This window comes from Mustela nigripes, chromosome 11 (assembly GCF_022355385.1).
Source record: "Mustela nigripes isolate SB6536 chromosome 11, MUSNIG.SB6536, whole genome shotgun sequence".
NCBI lineage: Eukaryota > Metazoa > Chordata > Mammalia > Carnivora > Mustelidae > Mustela > Mustela nigripes.
The window spans coordinates 24327147-24351096 of record NC_081567.1 but is presented as its reverse complement, the minus strand read 5'-3'; the positions used below and the strand labels follow the sequence as shown (position 1 = coordinate 24351096).

The 23950-nt window shown below is 51.2% G+C and overlaps 2 protein-coding genes and 1 long non-coding RNA gene across 5 annotated transcripts in view; 2 read left to right on the top strand and 1 right to left on the bottom strand.

Annotated features, from left to right (window-relative positions):
* The window catches only part of IQCK (IQ motif containing K), a 105346-nt gene extending 100782 nt beyond the window's left edge, over positions 1–4564 (top strand). Inside the window, exon 6 of the mRNA XM_059415217.1 lies at positions 1174–4564. Coding sequence (XP_059271200.1) covers positions 1174–1229 — 56 coding nt within the window. The 3' untranslated portion in view covers positions 1230–4564. The remainder of the gene's footprint in view (positions 1–1173) is intronic.
* GPRC5B (G protein-coupled receptor class C group 5 member B) lies at positions 1966–22510 on the bottom strand. 3 transcript variants are annotated; one of them, XM_059415216.1, is made up of 4 exons: positions 22392–22510; positions 14452–15465; positions 6603–6715; positions 1966–3190 (listed from the first exon to the last, which is right to left on the bottom strand). In XM_059415216.1, the coding sequence occupies exons 2-4, from the start codon at positions 15455–15457 to the stop codon at positions 3143–3145; spliced, it is 1167 nt and encodes a 388-aa protein (XP_059271199.1). In that variant the 5' UTR covers positions 15458–15465; positions 22392–22510; the 3' UTR covers positions 1966–3142. The 3 variants fall into 3 exon arrangements, with proteins under 3 accessions (XP_059271199.1, XP_059271197.1, XP_059271198.1); XM_059415214.1 differs by lacking the exon at positions 22392–22510 and adding an exon at positions 18231–18321; XM_059415215.1 differs by lacking the exons at positions 1966–3190; positions 22392–22510 and adding exons at positions 3648–5241; positions 18231–18320.
* LOC132026860 (uncharacterized) lies at positions 5248–13097 on the top strand. The gene is made up of 3 exons (XR_009407025.1): positions 5248–6131; positions 7386–7434; positions 12792–13097. It is a non-coding gene; the product is annotated as an uncharacterized LOC132026860 (long non-coding RNA).
* Positions 22511–23950: the final 1440 nt, after the last annotated feature.

The window sequence follows — 23950 nt, the reverse complement described above, 5'->3', positions numbered from 1 at the left end:
TCTCTCTCCCTACCTGAACCCCCCGACTTGCGCAAGCGCACGCTGTCCCTCCAATAAATAAATAAAACCTTAAAAAAATTTTTTTTTAAATGAGAGGGTCTTTCTAAAGGGACTCCCCCTCCCCCCACCCTGGGGGACTGGTTTCCCTATTTTTCTAGGGAAGGGGCTTTTCCCTATTGGGACAATTTCCCTTACAAGTTGTGCTGTCCTGTGTTCTGCCAACTTTCCTGTTTAGCCGATGCAGGAAATCCCCCAGATCACATTCTTTTCCAGACCATGAAAGACTGGAAGAGATTCCCTTCTGACCTTGCATTCACCCCAGTGTTATCCTGAGATTTTAATTTTGGGTGGGTGGGGGAGCAAGGTGAGTGGTGACAGATTGGACGGAGTCAAGAGCCTGGAATGTGTCATCGTCTTCAGTAAAACTTCCTTTCTTCAGTTTCCCTGACCCGCAAAGAACACTTTTGACCTTCTACTGAACTAAATTAAGAATAGCTTGATGGACTTTGAAGGCATTATGCTAAATGAAATAAATCAGGTAAAGAAAGACAAATACTGTATGATCTCATTTATATGGGGAATCTAAACAAAAAAAAAAAAAAACAGAACAAAACTCAAACTCACAGGAAAAGAGATCAGACTTGTGGTTACCAGGGACGATATAAACCTCCAGTTACATGATAAATCAGCACTAGGGCTCTAATGTACAACAAAATGACTGCAGCTAACACTCCTGAATGATACATAGGAAAGTTGTGAAGAGAGTAGATCCCAAGCGTTCTCATCACAAGATTTTCTTGTTATTGGATCTGTGTGAGAAGGTGGGGGTCAGTGAACCCCATTGGAGTAAATGTTTGACCATATATGTAAATCAAACCATCTTGCTATCTGCCTTAAAATTATCCAGCGGTGTATGTCGATTATTTTTCAATAAAACTGGGGGACAAAAAGAATAGCCATGAACATTACATGGTTGAAGCTTTCGACTCTGTCCTTGGAACACAGTGGCCTCGCGTTCTTCCCCGGTAGGTCCATGGCCCCAGAACCAGAGCAGGTGCTCAGTGAGTTCCAATGCCGTGGACCTCCACACATCAGAGTTTGCTGTTTGCAAAATCACACAAGTCTGTCTGGGTATATAAATTGATTCTGACTTTCTCTTTCATTTCTTTGTAGTGAAATGCAAAATGGAAGACGATGAGGAAATTGCACCTACGACTCCACCACCTTAACTACTGGGGGATCTTCTCCCTTTGGAACTTCAAGGACCCTACGTGAGGAAAACGTACAAATTATGCTTCCTCTCTGTTGATTTTTTTTTTAAACGACTAGATTTGGTACATGTGAATACAGAACCTTTTCTGCACAAGCCAGGATTTGTTGCAAACATGCTTTACTGCATATAGTTTATCCTAGGAGAGTACGAATCTTAACTTTCTGCATTATCTCCAAATTTTATTATTTTACCTATTATTATTTCTTCAGTGCTTCCAGTATATTCTTCTACACCAACCGCCGTTAAAATATACAACAAACTCTAGATCCAAGAAACGCTGAAGTGTTTTAGTTTCCAGTTTCCCACTTCTGGCTGCCTTGGCAAAGACTGGTATTTAAATTCGAGTCCCAAACCTTTGCCATGGGCTTTAGGTTTATCTGGTGAGTATTCTCTTCATAAAAAAGACGTATTGCCTACAACCACTTGCAGAGGAGACGGACTCTTAACTCTGACTGCAAATCCAACAAGTTGAAGACACCCAGACAGTGACAGACAAAGGATTTTGGTTGTCAAGCCCCCAGAGTACTATAGAAAGTTCCTCATTGGTGGCTAAGCTAACTTATTACCCTCATTTGTTCTGTGGTTTGCTGTGAACCAGGATTCCCCCGTTCAAATTGCCACAGACTGAGCCTCCAGGCAAATCCAAAAGCCTCGTAGTTATTCTGGGTGGTTTTGACAAGCTAGCACACATCTTAAGTAAATAGGAAAGCCTTTATTTTTGTGTTAAGAACAGCATTTTGAAAATAAAACCTATCTGCCCATGCTTTACAACCTTTAAATTTGTCATGTTTATATACAGTCATTTATGGTACACGTTGATTGTCTTGAAGTTTCTTTAACGATTGTTTTTTTTTAATAAGTATGCAACAGTCAGCCAGGGGAGGATAAAGGTACATTATAAAACACACATTAATACATTTAATAAATATATATTATCTATCAAAAACGAGCCTTAGCTCTTTATCAATTAATAAAAAGCACCTGCTCAGAACTCTTGTAAGCTGGTGTAATCATTGCATCATTGGATTATAAAAGCCACAACACTCCCCCTTCAGTTTAGGGTTCAACTCAGCACTGGCCGACCTAGAAGACCACCCCAAGTTTACCCTTGTTTGCTGGGCCCAGACGGAGTCTGTGCTAAAAGCACGGGATCCCCACATTTCCCCAGTTTGTCAATTCTCTGAGCTGATTCCCTCACTGCCTCCACATCCAGTGGAGGTAACCAGGATAGAATGACCATTTTCTATTAAAAGGCGGGGGGCGGGGGAGAGACAAGCGTGGCTGTTATAGTCCCAGAGTGATTTTAATAACCGGACACAGAAAGATTTGTGCTTACAATTAGGTATTTTGATCACAGATGCTCTCCTTCAGGTCATTTTCCCTCGACAAGTGTTGTTTCCATAAACAGAGATGCCACTGGATTTTGTATTTAAAGTTTGCTCCGCGGGGCCAGCTGGCAGCCAGTCTCTTGGCAAAGAGGTCTCTTTGTACCCTTCAGGTGGAGTCATTAGGAAAATACCCGTTCTCTGCTCTCCGCCCTCACTCCCCACCTCTGCCCCACTGGGAGGGCATCCACCCCACTCTCAACCTTAAAGCCAAAATAAAACAAAATCCAGAAGCGCAATAATGTATCAGAGAATTAAAAAGAAAGGGGGGGAGAAAAGGTCTCCGTAAGTGAGGTCTCCCATGGCACAAAGCTGGTTCTGTGGTTATGTTGATGAAACGTTACTTTCCCCCTTGTAGCCATTTATGCTGTGCTCACCTTATCCGCCTGGACCACCAAGAACTGAGAGAGAAAACGATCGGGTGAATTGCTCCCTTCTGCAAGGGGGGGAGGGGGGGCTCTTGCAGACGGAATCACTGATGGGATCAGAGAGCTCCAAAGGACTCCAGAGAGCGGGGGTAAGCAACCATTTCCTGGCACGAGAATGTGTATTGCTGTGGTTTTTCACCGGACTGGACCGAGGCGTTTGGAGATTTCTGTATTTCCACAATCCTGGGTCTGCATGCAACCACCACCCCCATCCCCACCCCGGGTCCTAGCTTATTTCCCTCCCTCTCCTCCCCAATATTCCCAGTTTCCAGTCCGCCAATGACGCGCCTCAAGAGAGGATTGGAATCTGATTCTCTAGAAGCAAGCACATGCTCTGGGCAGGGGTGGGCTGTTTCCCAAAGGTCGGGTAGGGGGTGGCATTCTGGTGCCATGCTTTTTCTTCCTCATGCGTGGCAACACAAGGAAATGCACCAGCTGGATGGAAAACTTGAAGGAGAGCCACGGAGGGAGGCCAAATGAGCCTGGTTTCCCCCGTCGCTCTGCAAGGTGGCAGTGGGGAAGGGGACCCTGGCAAGGACGGGACACAGCAGAGACTAGGGCCTTGAGAAAAATCAGAAGGTTTATTAAAACAGCTCAGACATATTGGCTTATGAAGAGGTCAGTTTCCCACCCCCCCCCAACACTAACCTTTTTCATTTTCTTTAAAGGTTAAAGGCTTAAGGGTTGTTTTATAGAAAAAGCAATAGAATCATTAGAGTATATGCCAAAGGACTCACCCTCATTTATACATTTCATGCCGTCAAGATAAAACTCTTTGCTTTGTGTCACTGCTAGTGATTATGCTGGCCAAACAGTGCAGAGAACATGGGGCTTTTAATGGCCGAGATGTTGGAAATGCCGAATAACAAAGGAATGACTTGCTTAGGACAGATGGAAACCATGACAGAAACAATGGGCTTTGAAGAGAACCATTTGCATGGAACTCACAGAAAACCAAGTCACAACATGTCCCACATACCCTCCAGAAGCAGCAAGAACCTCTCTGGAGTGCTCCAGCCGTCCCTGGACCTTGCACTCCGTCAACGTCTAACACCTGAGAACTCACTGCATGCTAGGCAGCAGAGTGTCCCGGTTCCCCTGGGAAGCCCTGCCATGTGACATCATCACAGACAATCACTGTGGCACCTGCCTTCTGGCCTGCCAACCGGGGGGCGGGGGCGCTGTCAGCTGACAGCCCATCTGAGCTTTGGAAATGAACATGGAAATAAAACTGGGAAAGGGCTCTGGGGTCGGGGAGCAGGGCAAGAACAGGAGGAGCGAGAGCTCATCGAGGGAAAAAGACTGTTGCCCCAAGCGGGAATATCGCTCTGGCTCCAAGGAGGGAGGTGGGCATGCTTTTCTGCCGTAGACCTGCAGCAGGAGGCCCAGAGAGGGAACAGTGGTGGGTCACCACTTTTTAAATGCGACAGTCACTTCAACTCCCAGATAGCCTTCTCTTCGTTGGCACAGGCTGGGGCCCCTCCCCCACTACTGCTGTAAAGCTCATGCTGTGATTTGGCTGGGCCTCACCCCAGGATCACACCCACAACTCCGTTAAGTGCTCCTGACCCCCCTGAAATGTGCAAACCAACAGGCAAGCTGGTGGATAAGTCCCCATTAGTCCTCTCCGTGAAACAGTCGTCTCAAAAAAGGCCACCTGAGGTCCAGCCCTTGCTGCCGAGGGGTGGTGGTGTGGGGACTTCCACAGTCAGCCAACACCAGCCCGGTCCACCGACTGTGAATGTAGTTCTGTTCTACCCCCGGAGGATGAAACAGTCTTCCCAGCCACATTTTTGAGTGAGCCTAATACTATTTGCAATTAGCTTTGCTTTAGTTTGCAGGGATTGAGGTTGGTTTGGTATTACGTGTGTGTGTGTGTGTGTGTGTGTGTGTGTGTGTGTGTGTGGCAGGGGACGGAGGGCAGTCGGTGTTAGCTTTTAGGTTCAGCAGTGTTCACATTTACACAAAATCCCCTTGTGTAGGATTTCCAGATCTCCCGGCTGTGAGGCAGCCTTGTTCGGCTCCTGTTACTGATTTCTCCCTCAAGAAAGACACAGCCAGGGAATAAAATCGGTAAGAGAGATTCTTATTCTCTGGAACTTAACGTCTTTCACCAGAGGTGTCTTCCAGTGTAACTTGGCGGAGCAGTTGGGATCTGGAAACAAGGACAACACACTAAGAACTTCGTGCTTTGCAAAGTCAACATCAGAAACCAATTCGTTAACAATGTGCCAAAGATAAGTTATCTTGCTTTTTTCTAAGGGTCTGAAGAATTCCCAAGAAAAGCGGCAACCCGGTGTGTGTGACACGGCTCAATTCTAGGGATAGCTGGGTCCTCTTTTCTATAATCATACATCCCGAATGAATGTGTCCTCACTCAGAAACCCACTTGGCTTTTCTCTAAGTCCACAGTGTTTTTACACCCACTGGCCTCGAAGAGCCTAGGAGAGCTTAAGAGTGACTGACGGGGGTTCTAACATTATTTATTACAACACACAGGCAGAATGCTTTCGAGTCAGGCTTTTTCTTGGCTCCCGACAATAATAAAACAGCCCAAGGGATGGCAGGGGGTTTTCAGAAAGCAAATCTGTGAGTCTGTTTGTCTTTGAGCCTGTTCCAAACCAGTGCAAACCAATGCCTCGCATACCATTCAAAAGGCCAGGAAAACCCAAATTCCCTCCAGAGATCAAAGACCATCCCCGACTTACATTAAAAAAAGGAAAAGAAAAGAAAAAAAGCTCAGGTTGAGTTATGGAATTGGCACATGATAGAGGAATGGAAGTCCAATTTACACATGTAAACTGGCTTTATGCATTGTTTCTGAGGAAGCATGTAGCTATGTTTGGAAATTAAATGTGGGAATGACAGTGTGTCTTTGGATTGCTGGAGAAACAAAATGATGTAATTTGCACGGAGGCAAAATGTAAACAATGACAATTCTGCTGAAGGTCTGTTTGGCATCAGATAGTAAAATCTGTTTTTGTGCCCGCAGGGGGAGAAATGATAATTGCTCCGGTTTCTTAAGACATCTTTTAAGGAGTGGAGGTAGGGGAACCCGGTATCCAGCTGGGGCACAGAGATGGGGTGGGGGGACACACGGGGGTACGCTAGGTTGGATGTCAGCAAAATCTGCCGGGGGGGGGGGGGGGTGGTGGTGGTTCACAACTCTGGGCTTTTCCTAAAAGTCACCTCCCAGGGAGCAGAGGTGGGCATCTTGTGCAATAATGAAAGCCAGACTCGCGGGGTACAGGAGCCCTAAGAAACAGGGACTCTCTCGAAGGAACCCACACAGATGGTTCACTAAGTATAGGTGCATCTTCCGTGCATGGAGAACGGGGTAGAGAGGGGAAGAGAAATGGAAGCACTGCATGCATTCTAGCTGCAAGGGGTGTCCACGTGGGCCAGTGTGTGCGGGGCCGTACGCAGCCTCCACAGAGCAGGATGCCCCCGTCGAAGCTGCCCCCAACACGGATCGCTTTTGGGCCTCCGGCCAAAACATCACCTCTTGATACTTACAGTCCCTCCATTGAGCACAACGGCCATCTCAGTGGGCTGATACACGTTGCTTCTGAACGGAGCGCTCGGTCTGTTTCCCAAGCTGCCGTTGCGAAATCCCGCTGTTCGGAGGGCTGAGGGAGGTAGGAAGCAGCAACACAACACCAAAACAAAAAACAACCCGCGATTTTGTTTTCTTCTCTGGCATCAACACCATGCTCCCCGCACACATCCACCCCCCCCCCCCCCCGCACACCCCCCCAAGCCCTTGCCACCCCTCCCCATTGTCACAAGCCAGATTCAAAACAAAAGTCACAAAAGGGCTTTGTTCTCTGGCTCTCTTGGAGCTTGACCCATCTCAGTGGGGTTGGGAAGTTTGTAGAATCCAGGGAGCAGGCTGCTGGGGTGGGGGGCAGGGTGGAGCCTCTACCCCACCCCCTCCAGCCCCTGCAGGCCATGGGGGACATCCCTCAGAGGTCTCCTCTCTCACCACACAGTGTCTTTCATGTCAAGTTCAACATCACACCATTCAACCCCGGTCACCGTTTCTGGATACACAGAGGTAGACAACCCTAAGAGCGTGGACATCAAGTATATGACAGAGGCTGTCTTCGTGGGAAAGTGACAGGGAAGGGAACACAGGGGCTCCAACCCTCTGGGACAGGGTATTTCTAAACAGGAAAAAAGGGACAGCTGTAGCAAAGGTGGCAAAAATACGTCAGCACTTCTTAACCCGAGAGAGGTGTGTAAATGGCGCTCCTATTTGCTGTGTACTTTTAGAGACCTAAATTTCCTTTTTTGTAGAGAAAACCCAAACTACGCAAGAAGACATGGAGGAAACAAACACATATTGGTAAGTCAAAGAAGCCAGTCTGTAAAAGCTGCATACTGTGTGATTCCAACTGGGACATTGTGAAAAGGCAAAAGTATAGACAACGCCGAAAGACTAATGATTGGGGCGGGGGGCAGTGGTGGTGAAGGAACAGGTTGAGCACAGGGCATTTTTAGGGCAGTGAAATTATGCTTTACGATACTGTAAAAGCAAAAGAGTGAGCTCTAAAATGTAAATTGTGGACTTTGGCTAATAATAATGGATCAATACTGATTCCTCAACAGTAGCAAAGGTACCACTAAGGCGAGCTGTTAATAATAAGGGCATTTGGGAACTCCTTGTGATTCCTGCTCAGTTTTTCTGTCAAACTAAAATTACTTTAAAAAGATAGTCTATTAAAAACCAATGCAGAATGTTGGAGCACTGTGAAAACAAAAGTCCATCTCCGTTGTAACACGGATTCCATTATTTTCATTCTCGTTGAAGGCACTAATCGTGTTTTGCCAAGAAAAGCCTCACTTAAAGTCTCCAAAGAGGGGGACTTGGGTGGCTCAGTTGGTTCAGCCTCCAACTCCTGGTTTCGGCTCAGGTCATGATCTCAGGGGAGCCCCCCCCCCCCTAGCCCGAGTGCAGCCCCAGCCCCACATAGCATCAGGCTCTGCACTCAGCAGGGAGTCTGCTTTATACCATAATAGGTACTTTCATTATTTCCATTTTACACGGGGCACAGAGAGATTAAGTTACTAGCCCAAGGTCATACAGTTGGAAGGAGGCAAAACCAGCATCCAAAACCCAGGCAGAGAACCTGTGTTCTTAACCATCCCACATTGCTGGCTTCAAATACTGTTTTCAACCATCACACTTACTTAGAAGCAACCTGAATTTAAGTGACATTAGAGAGAGGCAGCTCAGCCCAAGCTGGGCCTAAGACACTGAGGCACAGTGGGGAGCGAATGTCTCTGGCCACAGGTAAACCTCTCTGGCTCTAGCAGCTCCATCCAAGCCTTCAAGCAGCTGTTTATACATGAGCTAAGCAAGGAGATACCTCTCCCAGGAAGTAGAGAAGGGGGAGCCAGGGAGAGGCACCCGGGGGGCAGACGAGGTAGTTCCTGGGCTCTTACTAGTCTCAGTCCCTAGAGAGGGAACGCCGAATAGCACTCTTTCCTTATAAAGCACAGACCCGGCCAGCTGTGTTGGGAGAATCTGACCCCAACACATTTTCCTCAAAGAAACAAAGGCTCGACTCTACCAGCCATCTGTGGGTGCCCTGGCCCCAAGTGTTGCTATGACCACCTTCTACCCTGGCCTGAGGTCAGCATGTGACTTCAATCTGGCCAATTAGGTCCATTCAGAGCCAACTCTGGGATTTTTGCTGGGAAACGATCCTCTTTTCCACTGGGACTCTGTCTAAGCCTAGAGTTGTGGGCTGCCCTGATACTAACAGGGCCAAGAGATGGAGAAAGATCAAATCTAGTCATCACCCGAGCCTCCTTGATCTAATGATTCCTGTAGCCTGATCCCCAGTACATTGGTTCCTTCTTGTGTTTTGGTTTGGTTTAAGCCAGTTCAAATCAGGTTTTTTCATTACTTGCCCCTGCAAGTGTCCCACCTAACACTGCACTCTGACCTGGGTCAGCTGTGAAAGGCAAGCAGGGCTCATAAAAGCTTCCCTACAGGGATCTAAGTTTATAGGTTGAATGCCGGCCTACTCCTATCCAGACCCTGCCGGTGAGGCTACATGGGCCCTCCCTCAAAGCTGACTCAGGGCCACACACCAGAAAGCTAAGAGTCCAAGTTTAAATAGCCCTTGGCCCTAAGGAGATCAGAGAGCCCAAATCCCCTAAAAGAAAGAACCTTTTTTCTTTATTGCTCCTTTGAAAGGTGAACATTTAATATGCCTCATTAACGCTTTCCAAGATGTGATCTGAGGTGCTACATCCTTCGGTGCATTTTCAACTTTCGTCACATACCTCATGCCTTGCTGATACTTATTAATAAGCAGGAGGCTGATAAAGTGCTCTATGTACCTGGGATCTCATTCGGGGGAAGGAAACCTGGAAGCAGAGGACACTGGGGCTTGACTGAGCCACAGGCCACCTGGGAAATGCCCTTCCCATCTCTTGAAGACGTCAAGATTGACTCTCAAGGGAAGAGGGCCCAAAAGGCTAGCTGGCTAAAGCGCAAAAGAAAGAGGGCCAGCTGTAACTCCTGGGCAAGGCCCCTACTGGGGCCTGGTTCCCAAAAATACAAGCTGGCTGAGGTCAGCACCAAAGATGACAATAGTTGTTCTCACAGTGGCAAGGGAACACGCCCAGAGGTTCCCCAGCCAGCAAAGCAAGGGTTTCTAGAACAAGGACAATCCTAGCCAGCACTCCAGTTTAGCTCATGTGAGCTTTCTGACGGAATTGTCTTTGCCTGGGGCCCATCTTGCCTGGTCCCGTGTGAATTTTGGTTGACACACATTTGGGATGATCCAAAACAGGGCTATTAAAACAAAGTCTGATAATATGCAAGGTGAGTGAAGGAGTCGGGCCCTCATACAGTTATTGGCGGGGGCAGAAAATGAGTGTAACTTTTAGGGGGCCATCTGGCAGTATATATCAAGATTTAAAGGTACAGACGCTTTTGTGCATGTCTAGAAGGTGGTGGTTGGTTTGGTGGTATTTTGGTTTTTTGGGTTTTTTTGGTCTTGCAAGAAGTTAATTGATCAAGGGCACAAAGATCGAAGTTCACTGCAACATTACTTATATGGAAAGTCAGAAACAAGTGGAATATCCACCAGCTGAGGATCAGAAAAATAAATTACTGTGCCCAAGGAAAGCTCTGCATCATGGAAAGGATACTAGAGCTCTGCAGTCACTGACCTGGAAAGGCCTCCGTCCATGATACAATATTGACCTAAGCAAACACACCACAGAACACCACTTAGATCGGTGGTTACATCTTCAAATCCTTTGGAAAGCTTGAGAAACCTGAACCCAAACAGACAGAACGAGGGGGCGGGCACTGGTAATTTTTTTTAGCTGCCCAAGTGTACAGCTAGGTTAAGAACCTGTCTACGGGACTGGAGTGTGTGTGTGTGTGTGTGTGTGTAAAAGAGGGAGGGAAGGAGAGATTGTGTGCTCACTGAGAGATGTCTGGCAAAATGGGAGCAAATAGCAGTAGCTGCTTTTGGATAACGGGAGTTTGAGCGATTTTTGTTATTTTTACTTCCTGAAACTTCTAGATGATTATTCTAGTTTTTGTCACCAAAGTGGAATGAAAAGACTGGTTTTATTTTGGGAAAAGAAAGAGGGGACAGAAAGACAACTTCCTTGGCTTTGGAATGTGTCAGAATGTGAAACAGATGGGGTTGGGGAGCACCTCTAGGACCCCCCCCAGCACCCCCTCATCACCCAGTGTGCCAGCCCTGGTACTGCTGGCTCTCACCTGGGTCCCAGATACCTTTGATCTCTGGATCTTATGTGGATAGAAAGGACTGGCTGCATTTTCACAAGAAAAAAAATGCACATAGTAGAAAACCAACTCCCCCCCTCCCTGCTCTTAGAGTGTGAGCCTAATTAAACATGTTGCCTGACAGCCCTGGAACTCAGTTTCCCACTCTGTAAAATGGGACTGATAAACCCTGCTTTCTCAAGCCACAAAGTCGTCCTGGTAAACCAACCAGTGAGCTCAGGATCACTAAAGTGCTTTGAAGAGAGATGAGTAATTCTGTGGTAGACTAATCAAGCACGGGGCTCCAGAAACCGCGTGCATGGGCTCAGACCCCAGCCCTTCTGTGTCTCAGTTTTCTGTCTGAAAAATGGACTTCAATGGGTTATTGTAAGGATTAAATGAGATTAGCCACTAAAATGCTCAGAATGGTAGCTGGTCCAAGGTTAGCCATCCTTACTCGTGAAGACCCTAATACTTGGGTCATTCTAGCATTCCCGTTTCACTGCAAGTAAACTAGACCTTCAGGTTCAATACCACTGATTCTTAGCCTTCTGGGGTCCACAGACGGCTTTGAGAATCTGACAAAGTGATAAACAAAAATCCCCCAATGAATGTACAAAGGTGCACATTCATTCCAGAAGCTGCCACTACCTCTCAGGTCCAAGGGGAGTCCATGGGTCTCATAAAAAGGATCCTGTTCCGGGGGCAGCCAGGAAGGGGTGGCTCCACCAGACCCCGGGAACCAGCTGGGCTCCTGACCTCTGCTCAGGACACCTTCTCTGGAGGGCCTTTGGGGCTCCCAGTGATGATCCTGACCCCCGCCTTGTCCTGGGAACACGAGCCAACACTCATTCCTGCTAAATCCTTTGACAAACATGGGCTTGCTGGCCTGGGGCTTCCTACTAAGATTAAAACAGCTCCATTAAAGACCACACCAGGGTTTCTAGCCCTATCCCCGATGGAGCCGTTGGTGTTCCCTCCCGTGGGTCTGGTCCAGTGCAGAGGAAAGTGGGCAGGTGGGGAGGGCTCTGGGTGACCTTTGAGGATCTGATGGCTGAATGTGCTTACCCCTGCCTGCAGGGGACAGGCAGGATGCACTCAGCAGTCACCCCACAAGCTTGACTCTGCAGTCATGACCCAGGAACACTGCCCAGCTGCCTGGGTGAGCAGCACTGCAAAGGGGACCTTGGCCATCTGGAATGAGCCACCTCCCAGCTATGTCTTTGGCAAGGTCCGGAACCTCTCAGAGTCTCCATTTATTCGTCTGTAAGATGGGGATAATAATAGGACGGCCTCACTGGGTGCAGCAAGGGAGGTCAAGAACTTAGAATAGCACCTGGCACATAGTTAATGCTCAGTAAGCAATGACTGTACTAAGTAATCAGCACCACACAGCTATGGCTGCTGCTGTTAATGTAGCCATTATTATTATCATTAGAGCCCCTGATCAATCCTCAGGCAACTGAGAAAAGGCAATTTTATTGAATCTCAAGTGCTGGGAACCTACCCGACTCACTTGAAGGAACGACTCAACAGATACTTCAGAGGCATTCACCGCGGAGGCTCTGAGTGCCCGCAATACATCCTCCAGGCTCAGCTCTGAACCCCACTGCAGGGGTGATGCATGGGCCTGGGGACGCAGACAGCCTCCATCTCTTGTGCCCTCAAACCTCTCAGAAGCCAGCAGTACTTATTTGGCCAGAGTAATGGGGGAAGAGGCAATGAGAGTGGGAGACAGAGGACATGAGTGACAAGGGGCGACGGAGGACTTGATGGCGAATGCTGCAGACTCCTGATTCGGAAGGTCAAGTCTGAGGCTCGTGCTACATGCACTCCTTTCAGGACCGAGCCCCAGCTGCCCACATCAGTAACTGGCTCATCGATGGACTTGTCTGGTTGTTTCTGTCTTCCTGGTCTGGTTATTTCTCCCCTCTCCTTTGCAGGGAACACCTCCTGGGGAAGGCAGCTGCCCCCAAGTCTCAGGCTCTGCTTTCAGGGGAACCCAGCCAAGACACACATCCAGGAGGCCAGGTCCTGGGGGAGACCCTCAGGATGCTACTTCTCACAACAGCTCTGGAGGTACATTCTCTCATTAGTCTATCTTACAGATGGGAAAAACTGATGCTCAGGAAGGTAAAGCAATTTGCTCAAAGCCACACATCTAAGAAGTACAGAGGGCAGGACTTGAATCTGGGCCCCTGACTCTAGGGACCCATTCATACACTCCTGAATGCTGGAGGTGGGGAGGAGACACAAGTAACTGCCCCCAGTATCCCCTGCACCCATCTAGTTCCTGGACTATAAGCTCAAACACTTCCAGGTAGCCAGGGAATTAATGTTAATATGTTCTAGTGGCTGAGTTCTAGCAATAGGGAGTGGTGGGGAGTGTGGACACAAAACGAATTCCCATCTAAAGGAACAGCCACTTGGGCTGCTTTCATAATTTAGCTCTCGTAAGTAACAATTTACAATATTTGTTTACAACAGCTAAATTATGAAACCCCTGCAGTAATCACAGGGCTGTATATATCCCTTTGAATCAGTGTTCATTTTCTTTGGGTAAACAGCCAGGAGTGCAATCCAATTACTGGATCATAGGGTAACTCTATTTTTAATTTTTTAAAAAAAGATCTGATTTATTTGAGAGGGAGCAGGGAGAGGGGCAGAGGGAGAGGGAGAAGCAGACTCCCTGCTGAGCAAGGAGCCCCACTGGGGACTCGATCCCAGGACCGGGACATCAGAGCCCGAGCTGAAGGCAGACACTCAACCGACTGAGCCACCCACGCACTTCTATTTTTAATTTTTTTGAGGAACCTCCATACTGTCTTCTGCAGTGGCAGCTCAAATGTCCATCAACAGATGAATGGATAAAGATGAGGTTTATATCTATATCTATACCTAATCTACATAATGGAATATTATTCAGCCATGAAAAAGAACAACGAACAGCCGGAGAAAGACAAATACCATTTCAGTCATATACGGAATTAAGAAACAAAACAAACAAAGAAACAAAGGTCGGGGTGGGTGGCGGGAGACAAACCAAAAAAGAGATTCTTAACTATAGAGAACAGATGGTTACCGAAGAGGGGGTTGTAGGTTGGGGGGTTGGGTGAAGCAGGTGAAGGGAATCAAGACTCCAAATGCCCTGATGAGCAGTGAGTAATGTATGGAGTTGCTGAATCATATATTGTACCCCTGAAACTAAGACAACGCTGTGCGTTAACTACCCTGGAATTAAAATGAAAACAAAGGAGCAGCCCCGACTCCTGAGAGGTGGAACCTTCCAGCGCACACTGGTTCAGATCAGCTCCAGACAATCTTTGCCAGGTGGGAATGCCAAGCCAGCACTGCCAGAGCTGACTTTTCAGAAGAGGTGAGAAACCCAGATTTTGATATTAAATTCTTTGGCAACGGACCGGGGAAAAAATGCTAAATAAGAACCCATCCCTGGGCCAGATAAAGTACCGGGCCCAATATCTGTGGCTCCCATCAGCCAGGACTGGCCCCTGCGGCCACCCATCCCCACTAGGGAGGAAGGAGGGAGTCCTTTTGGGGGAAGCGGTCCCAGAGCCCCACCCCGCGGCACGGCGACCCCTTTACCTGCATTGTGTTCATCCATCGAGAAGGCCTTGTTCTCCATGTAGGTGCGTGGCAGCTGCACGTCCTCCTCGAACGCCGTCTCCCGCATCCGCGGCTGCGAGGTGTCGAAGTAGTTGGGTGTGTTCTCCTGCGGCGCTGGCAGGATGGCGCAGTGGATCTCCGGGATGGCGTGGAAGATGACGAAGACCCAGCCGCTGGCCACCAGGGTAATGGCCAGGGTGGGGTCACCCCAGGCGTCTCCCCGCCGCAGCTCGGCGTTGCCAAACAGGTACATGGTCATCCAGGCCACCCAGATGAGCACGGACAGGAAGGCTGTGACCAGGATGCACGCCCCGTTCTGCTTCCACTTCTTGAACTTGCCGCACAGCGTGAAGAGCGCCAGCCCCAGGGCGGCCACGAGCAGAACCATGTCGTAGATGAGGGCCATTACGAAGTCCATGGGCTCGTAGGCACAGGCTGGCTTGGCATCGCGCAGCACGGTCAGCACCAGCCACTCGATGGCGATGATGGCCTGCACCAGCATCAGACACAGCGCCACGCCCACCAGCTGCCAGCCCGAGGGGCTCTTGCCGTGGCGCACCAGCCTCCGCACGCGCCACGCCTGGCTCAGCAGGCAGGAGAAGCAGAGCGCGAAGAGGACACCCCAGAGGAACCGGCGGACTGAGCAGATGGTCTCGTCCTCCCGGATGATGAAGGCGAAAGTCAGCCCGAAGAGGCCCAGGGTCCCCAGAAGGAAGAGGAAGTGGAGGCCCACGGGGTCCTTCTTCTCCTTGTCCTTGATGAATGGCAGCCGCACCAACAGGATGAGCATCAGGAGCAGCGTGATCAGGGCGCCTGCCCCAGCCACCGCCTCCACCACGATGCCCCAGATGGTGTCCAGGTCGCACAGGGACACGTACTGAGGGAGGAGATCCAGTCCACAGCCCCGGGAAGTGCTGGCGTTCTCAGAAGCCCCGGAGGCAATCACGAAGAGCAAGAGGAAGGCCAGCACCTGGTGGGTTTTCATCTTTCTCTCTGACACCGGAAGGGTTCCAGAACATTAAGGACGGGGGAGATGTTTGGAGGGAGAAAAAGACCAGTGCACTGTAAGATTCCCACTTTCCTGACTTCTTTAAGACCCTCCTCATTTCCAACCTGCTGGCCCATGAGGCACCTTTGACAGGTCAGAAAAAGGCACCCCTTTCTTCAGACAGCACAGCCCCTGGTTGGGGTGGGGGAAGGTACAGGACCCTGATTTAAGCTCCCATCTGCAGCCTTGATCTGGCACAGTGAACAATCATGAATCATCATCGCTAGCGGCTGGAGAAGAGGATGAGAGAGAGATTCACTCTCTCTGTATACTCTTTTGTATTCTTTGATTTTTATATTCTGTGCTACGTCTGACCTCTTCAAAAATAAGGGAATGAAAACAAAACTTTGAAGAGACAGCCATGAGACCAGCGCTGTGCTGAGAATGGTATGCACTGCCTCTTCCCAGTCTCTCAATGGTAACGGCTTAATATTTACCCATGACTCACTCTGCTCATTGGGGTAGACCAGGGCTTCTCAACCTTGGTATCATTGACATTTCGGGTCTCACTGCTCTTGGCTGTGCAGGCTGTCCTCTGTACTGTAGGATATTCAGCAGTACCCACAGCCTCTACCCACTAGATGCCCGTAGCACACCTACTCCCCGAACCCAAAAATCTTCTGACATTGCCAAATGTCCCCTGTGGGAGTGGGCATGCAAAATCACCAGGATGACCCCACTGGTGTGGACTCAAGCACTAGCCCCCAGTGCTGGCACAAAGGTGATGCTTAGTGGATGTTGAATGAATGAGAGGCTCCTTCACCGGGACTCTTTCCTGGGCCCCACCTGCCACCAGCTCTTGCTTCTGAACAGAGCGTGGCCTTCAGAAAGCTCCAGCCTACACAGTTCTGCTCTAAGCCCGTCTCCAGGCAGCTCAGGCTGGACCCACTGGCTTCGCTGCCCCATGTGTGAGGGCGTAACCAGCTGGATCCAGGCAGCTCCCGCTCCTCCCTGGGGCTTCCTTAAGTAAATGCAGTATCGACCACCTCTCTCTCCCCCTCTCTGCTCCTTTCAGGGATTCCACGAGCAGCTCTGATCCTGCCTCGGCTGTGAAGCCATTGATTGGGATAAATTATTGATGCCACCAAATGAGAAGGGGTCTGCTGCTATAGGGATCATCACCTTTGCCTCTTGATTAGAGAAGGCAGGTTCAGGGCAGAAGGCATCTGGCAAGAGATGCTTCTAAAACATGCATCCCAGCATTGCACGCAAGCAAATTTGGGGTGAGGATGCACCCCATATGTGGCAGTCAGACTCATGGTCCAGCCACTATTCATCCAGCCAATAAACGTGCCTTTTTTTTTTAGATTAAGCCAGTTTGAGCCGGGTTTGTGTTGCTCACCCCCAAGGAAGTTCTATGACTCCTCCCACATCATGTGGCCCCCTTCTTCCAGGAAGTCCTCCCTCCCCAATGTCTAGGCATGTGGGTGCCACCCAAGACGGCCAGGAGCTTTAGTGGAATCCACTTGTCTCTCGTGGATCATTATCATTGTTAAGGATGCCCAGGAGGTGTCTAGGATGATCAGGAGGGCTCCTCACAGCCCCACAGGATGAAGTGGAGCCTGGCTCATCTAGGATTTCTGGAGAGATTCAGAATTGCCCTCTAGAGTTTTCTACTGCTGCCACAGTGACAATGACAATAACTAACTCACGGTGCTCACCACACTGCAGGCACACCTTCACGCACGGCACACATACGAATGCCTTATAATCTGCATAATGACGCTACGAGCCTGGTACTACTACTATCTCCGTGGAGGTCAGCTGGCTTGTTGGAGGTCACAGAGCTAGAAAGTGGTGGAGTGAAGCGGCAAACAATTGTACTCTTGTTACTTGGGCTCTTACTACACACCAGGGCTCTAGAAATGTCACCTGGTGAGTGAACCCTTGCTGGCCAGTCTCTTGCTGCCCCCCCCCCCTTATACTCTACACCAGTCCTGATTTTGTCTTTGTAGCATATGCCACAATTTTCCAAATATTTTATTACCTTTGGGTCCACTCCCTGCTCTCCCGTGTCCAGGACTGTGTCTGTCTCGTTCTGCACTGATCTGCTAGCACCTGCCGCATGGTTCGACAGCCCAGCTGCCGAACCAATGAATCGGTAAGAGTAGTTTCAACCCTCATGTTACTCCTGAAGGACAGGTGTTCTCATTGCTCTCTTACAGAGGAAAGAACTGATGGCCTGAAAGGTTCAAGTCCAAGTCAAATCAAGTCAAGTCCATCCTCAGATGGCCAACAGCAGCAGGGTCACCAGGGAGCTCCCTGGAAATGCAGACCCTTGGTGGGGTTGGGCCTAGCCCCCTCCATTTTAACAAGCCCGCCAGGCAAGCTCCAAATGTGCTCAGACCCTTGGGCACACAGAAGTGTGAGAAGCTTGGACCCATGCAGCCGGGGAAGCCAGGAGCCATGGCCCCAGTACGCTCTGCCTCGCCAACTCTGCCAGGGACCAAGCAGGTGGCTCCCACTTGTCAGGTAAGCCCCAGCCTCCACATCAGCCCCTTGGTGCTTCCTCCCACCAAGGGAGCAGTTCTCCCGGAATCCCAAAGGGAACAATGCCAGATTAGAGGTTTCAAGTCAGCCGCAGGCAAGGCTGATCCGCACGGGATAAATATATGGCAACAAACCCAGGAGAGGTAGGCGTGCGGCTCCTCAGAAGGAGGAATGAGCAAAAGTGAACGAACGCGCAAGCCTCGGCTCACATACTAATTACCTTTGCTGCCAGGCAGGCTCTCAGAAATGTGACTCATTCAGAGGCTCTTAAATATACTATCTCCGTCTCTGTCTCTCTCTCTGTCCACAACCCCCACCCGTAGAGGGGCCAGAAGCCTCCGGCAGGTGGTGAAGCAGCACGCTCCATTTCTCCACGAGCTAGGGCCTGCAGAGGCTGGAAAGAATGCAGGTAAGATTCCTGGTGAGAGGACAGTGCTGCCTGCCTGAAGGCCACGGGCTGGGCTAGCCCTCCCAGCCCAGCTCCTTACCGAGCAGGGCGAACTTCTGAGAGAGATCTTCTGGTTTCAAGTTCTGCCCCTGCCACCTGCTAGTACCCTGTGACCCTGGACAAACGGATTTAACCTTTCTTGCCTCAGGTTCCTCCTCTGCAAACTAGGGGTGTGTTCACGGTACCCATCCTGTGGGATCGTTGTGCTTAAAATAATGAGGTTTTAGGACAGTAGTTGACACAGGGTAAGCACTTACATAAACTATCTGTTAAATAAATAGAAATGATTGGCAACTATTCCCTCGTCAGAGGTTATGAACTTTGCTGACTGCTTCTCCAGGAGGAGCAGTTGCCATGGAGATGGGGTGCGAAGGGGGCTCACCCAGGTGTTTGTCCGCTATTGGTTTTCAGCCTCCCCCATCACGCCAGGCGAAGAGGATCCCTGAGGTGGTGTGAATGGGAGATGCCTTTGGTGGGAGTCTGCCCTGGGAACCTCTAAACTCACCCGATCCCCAAACCAGGAGCTCTAAGTGGAGGCCTCATTGTGAAGGTGGTTTTCCCATGGGAAACCCAGGCCAATCTAGGAGCCCTCACACACACACACACACACACACACACACACACACACACACACACGGTCTCCCGGTCAAGAAGTCAGGGTGAGGACCCCCAGAGATCAGACACTGGCCATTCTCTTGGGAACTAGCGTCCTCCCCATCTACCCACTACCCACATGATATGGGAAGGGGGATGCTAGAACATGGAAGGGAAAGAAAAAAATGAGCAGGCGGGGAGGGGGCTTCCTACGTCTGGGCATAGTCAATAGTTTGGTACAGATGAATGCCTGGCACAGAATTTATACACTTTCATCAGTCTCCTCTAGAGTGACGCCAGACCTAACTATGGGACATGGGGCATTACTTAACCTCTCTGACCCTCAGTCTCTTCCTCTATAAAAGACAAAGATAGCGCCGCCTTCACAAAGCCAGTGAGAAAAGTACATGAAAAATAATCTCTGCAAGGTGCTTGTCCCCCAGGGAATACAGGATCCCTGCTTATTAAAAAGACAGTCATGATTCCATCGTCTTTCCTCTCGGGAAAATGAGAGGTGGGACCCCTTTGCCAGAGGCTTACTGGAATTCACAGGCCAAGCTGGGACTAGAACTCATTTCCCCCAACTCCTGACCCCAGGCCTTTCCACTGCATCTCTGGTTTGAGGCCTCACCCGTGACTAGCAGAAGGCCAGGATGAGGCTGTGGAGCCGGTCTCCCCACACACTCCAGCATCACACTCTGTCCCAGCCCACACCCCTTAGAGCCAATGGTGCATTTCCTGCTCTGCAAGATTAAACTGTTACAAGGTTTCCTGACATTAAGCTCTTTCCCAGACCCACAATCTCACCCTCTAATACCTTTTCCAAGTTACACCATCTCATAATCTTCATTTCCTAATGCTGCCCAGACCACCAGCCTATTTGGGGGCCCTTGAATTTAATAACCCTCCTGGGTTAGTAAACAGGGTTGCCAGAACACAAGCTCCATGATCCATGAATATGCAAAGCAGCTCGAATCCTGTAAATAAAAGCAATCATTTAAATGCAAATTGCATCCTTGGCTGTCCGTTCTGGGGTGGATGGTTCCTCTTGGGCTGTAATTCCGAGAAGAAAATGTGACTAACTCAGAACCCCTAGGAAGCTCTGCGTGAAGGGCTTATGGGGCCAAGGGCCCCGGGGGGGGGGGCACTTAAGGCGGACAAGAACTGCCTCAAAGTGGAGAGTGAATTTTAAAACCTGAGCCGCTCCTCAAGTGGGCTCGTAGGGCAGAGCAGGGTTTAAGCGGTCCCCGCAGGCCAGACGGAGTCCCTCAGAGGCTCCCGGAGCCTTGCCATCCCCAGAGGCAGAATGAAAGGGGAGCTGCTTTCCATCTGTGAGTTGAGGTCAGGGGAGCTTTTAAAAATCAGATCCTTGGCTTCCCACTCAAAATTCTCCAAGGGTTCACTGGCTCAAGGAGAATAAAACCTGTACCCCTTTCCAGGGCCCAAAAGATGGTGGTCTGGCTGGTCCCTACCATCCCCTCCCCCCCCCCCCCCCCACATCTGCCTCAGAGCTCCATCCACAATGGCCTTTGTTCAGTTCTAAACTCATTCCCACCTCCAAGCTTTTGCATTTGCAGTGCCCTCTGTCTGCACAGCGGTCCCCCAAGGGACCCAAGTGGCCCACCCAGAGATGAACCCTCCATCTTGCCAGGCTCCACAAAAATGTCACCCCTGAGAACGGTCTTCCCTACATACACAAACCCTCATTGCTTTTATATCCTCCTGTTTTACTTTCCTGGCAGCACTGACCTCAATTAGAAGTTCCATCTACTTACTATTTATTTACTTGTTTAGCTATTTATTTGTTCACCCACCTGGCTAGAGCCCTGAGAGCAGAGGCTTGTCCATTCTCTACTCTGTAGTGTCCCAGCCCCAGTTCTGAAGCTGGTCCATTTAAGGAAAGAACAAATAAACCAAGAAGGGTTTGAAGCTTCTCTAACAAGACTGCTTGTCTTGCTGCCTGCCCCAAATGGCGACTCCTCTCCCCTTCCATTTTTCTCCTTCTCAACTCAGCTGACCCCTTTTCAGACTTAGAGCAGGGAACAGATAGAAAACCCTTCACTCCACAGCCTAGATACAAAACTGGCCTCGTGGAGGGCTCCCAACCAACAGATGATGATTTGCATTCTATTTACATGCTATTTGCATGCAGCTTCACTCCAAGACGGAATCCACCGAGAGCCCCCACCCCACCGAGGAAACTTCTGAATCAAGGTTCTTTGGCTGAAGTTCCCCGGCTTTTGTGCCAGACCCTTCTCTCACTTTTCCCTCACTTCTCTTGTCTTTTCGAGGACCCCCAGTTCCTCCTGGGCTCCGCTCAAGTGCCCCCCATCCTGGCGCAGTTGGGCAGCCAATGTGGCGCGTGGGCCGGGGCCCCAGACAGGGACGCCGCTGCCCGCCACACTCCAGGGGCCTTTGTCCGCGCTCCAAGGAGCCGCCCCCTTAGTGAATGGGGGACGAGTGGGGGGCGGGGGGAGGCTGGTTGGGCCCGGGTGTGACAGAGCGAGAGCCAGGGGACGAACTCGCGAGCTGCGCTGGGGCCGTCCTCTGTGGCAAGGTCGGCGCCCGACTCCCCGGATGGCTAGCTAGCTCCCCCGGGCCCAGGCCGGTGCGGGCGGTACGGATCCCGGGATGTGCGGAGCTGGGAGCCCGTGTCCCCCAAGGGCAGCGAACGCACAAGCCTAGTCCTCAGCCCCAGCCAGGTCGGATTAGGAAAGCCAGCCCCCCGCCATTGTATGCAGACGCCCCCGTCTGTCCCTCAGCCCCAGGTCTCAGCTCTGCCTCCTTCCGCCCCCGCAGTGTCCCCCCTCCCCTTGTCCCGTAGTGCGCAGGCACCGCCGGGTGCAAGCCTGGCCCCCAGCCCCTGCGGCAGGTGCGGCAGGTCACCCCCAAAGCCCAGTCCTTATAACCACAACTCGGTCTGCCCTGCGGGCCCCCACGGGCTGAGCACGCGGCCCCCAGACCTGCCCGCGGCTTCCCTCCCACGACGAGTCACTCGGGTACGGTTGGATTCCCGCACACTACTCCCAGTTGTTCTTCACCTGCGGTCGCCCCCAGACCCTCCTGAGACTTGGATCTCCACCTGGTCCGGGGGTAGGGCACCCTCTCCTCTCCCACCTCCGGCATTAAGGTCTGCAGCCCTCCCCTCCCCCCGCCCTGCCCTCGCGGGACTGGGGTTCCCCCCGCCCTGACCCCCCATCTTCCTCAGCAGACTAACCCGCCGGGGGGGCCTTAGAAGGGCACAAGAAGCACACTCCCCAGTTCTCCCGAGTCCGCGGCGGGAAAAGTTTCTGGGGTCCTAGCAGCTCCCTCTACCCCATCCGCGCGGCTCGCACTCACCGACCGCCGCGGCCTCGCAGCGCCGACGCTCCCGCTGGTTCTCGGCCTCAAGTCACATCGCTGCAGCGCGGCCGCGGCCCCCGCCCCGCGCGCGCCCGCCCGCCCGCCGGTCCCGTCTCACTGCATCGCCCTGGCGAACCGCTGCCGCGCGAGGCGCCCCCTGGCCAGGCCCGCGCTGCTGTAGACGCGGCGGCCCCGCCCCTCTAGCCTTCCCCGCCCCCTCCGACCCCGCCCCCCGGGGCATCCAGCTCCGCCCCCGGCCCCTGCCCAGCAGGCGATTCCTTGCTGAGCCCGCGCTGATGGCTTTGCCAGTCTCCACTCCCCCGGCGCAAGCCCCTACCTAGCTCCTTGCTGGGAGGACTGAGACTGCCCCCTTTCAGGGTCCCAAATTTGGAGACACTCTCTCCACATCCACAGTCCACCCATAAGCACTCCACACACACCGGACGTATTCCCAAATTGATTCATTTGCAGGAACACACACAGAGGGATACTCCCATCAGTGTCTTAGCACAGGGGATTTTTTCCGCCCAGGACAACTCTCCAACGTAGGTTCACAAACAGTAACTTCCCCTCAACCAACAAGCCCCAGGTCCTGGACCTAGAGAGGACCCCGCCGCGCGTGCCGAAGTATACAACTAGGCACACGCGCACGGCTTGGTGTCCTCTAGCGGGTGTCCGCCTGGGCACACTCCATTCCCCCCACCCCGCCCCAACTTTCCCTTTGCGCGCACTGCTCAGAGCTTGAGTCCTTGACTACCCCAAACATACACATTCACAAGGTACACCCCTCCCGTAGGTCCTTACGCGGGATCTCCACCACCAATGCTGCACGCATCACCCACGTACACACACGTCCACCACTCTCCCCGGCTACATACTCCCAGCGGTCCAGGGGGCCACTGGCTCCGTAGACGCTCAGGGCACAGTAGGGGTGCACGCCCACGGGACGGCCGCAGCCCCGGCTTGTAGGAGGGGTCCCAGACAGCCTCGCTCCTCAACACTGAGTCTGGCTTCTGGTCGACCTGGCTGTGTGAGATCCGCATTGCCCAGAAGGGGCCTGGGGGGCTACGGTCCAGCACACCCATGAGGTTGGTTCCCTCGGTGACTTTCAGACTTTCAAGCTTCCTCCAAACCCAGAACTTTGAGGACCCACCACTCTGGTTTCTCAGAGTGAGACCACCTCCCTCCTGCCCATCTTGGTCCTACAAGACATGACAGGGAGGTGACCGCAGCTCCCTACCTCCCTGCGATGGGGTGGGGATAAGGAGGCAGGAAGGTGGGCTGCAGAACACGAATGATATTCCCTTCTGGAGGTATTTGTATACCCTGATCTTTAAAGACCACAGACCTTTCAGATTGTTTTCTTCATCCCCTCGAGCCTCCGGCCTCTCAATTCCCGCCCACACAAGCCGATATTCTCCTGGTCAGGCCTCGAACACACCTCCCCGAACACCTTTTATTATTTTTAAGGAAAAAATGGAAGGAAAAAGCAGAACAATTTTCCTGTTTTATTTGCCGACGTATCCTCAACGACTAGAACAATGCCTGGCATACAG

What these genes read in the sequence shown, in the direction of transcription:
- GPRC5B (XM_059415214.1), bottom strand. Translation starts at nt 18,267, where the DNA reads ATGAGTCACATTTCTGAGAGCCTGCCTGGCAGCAAAG. An exon ending in GAGCCTGCCTGGCAGCAAAG is followed by an intron (nt 15,466 to 18,230) that starts GTAATTAGTATG and finishes TTCCGGTGTCAG; the next exon opens with AGAGAAAGATGAAAACCCAC. An exon ending in TTGTGCTCAATGGAGGGACT is followed by an intron (nt 3,191 to 6,602) that starts GTAAGTATCAAG and finishes TTCTCGTGCCAG; the next exon opens with GAAATGGTTGCTTACCCCCG.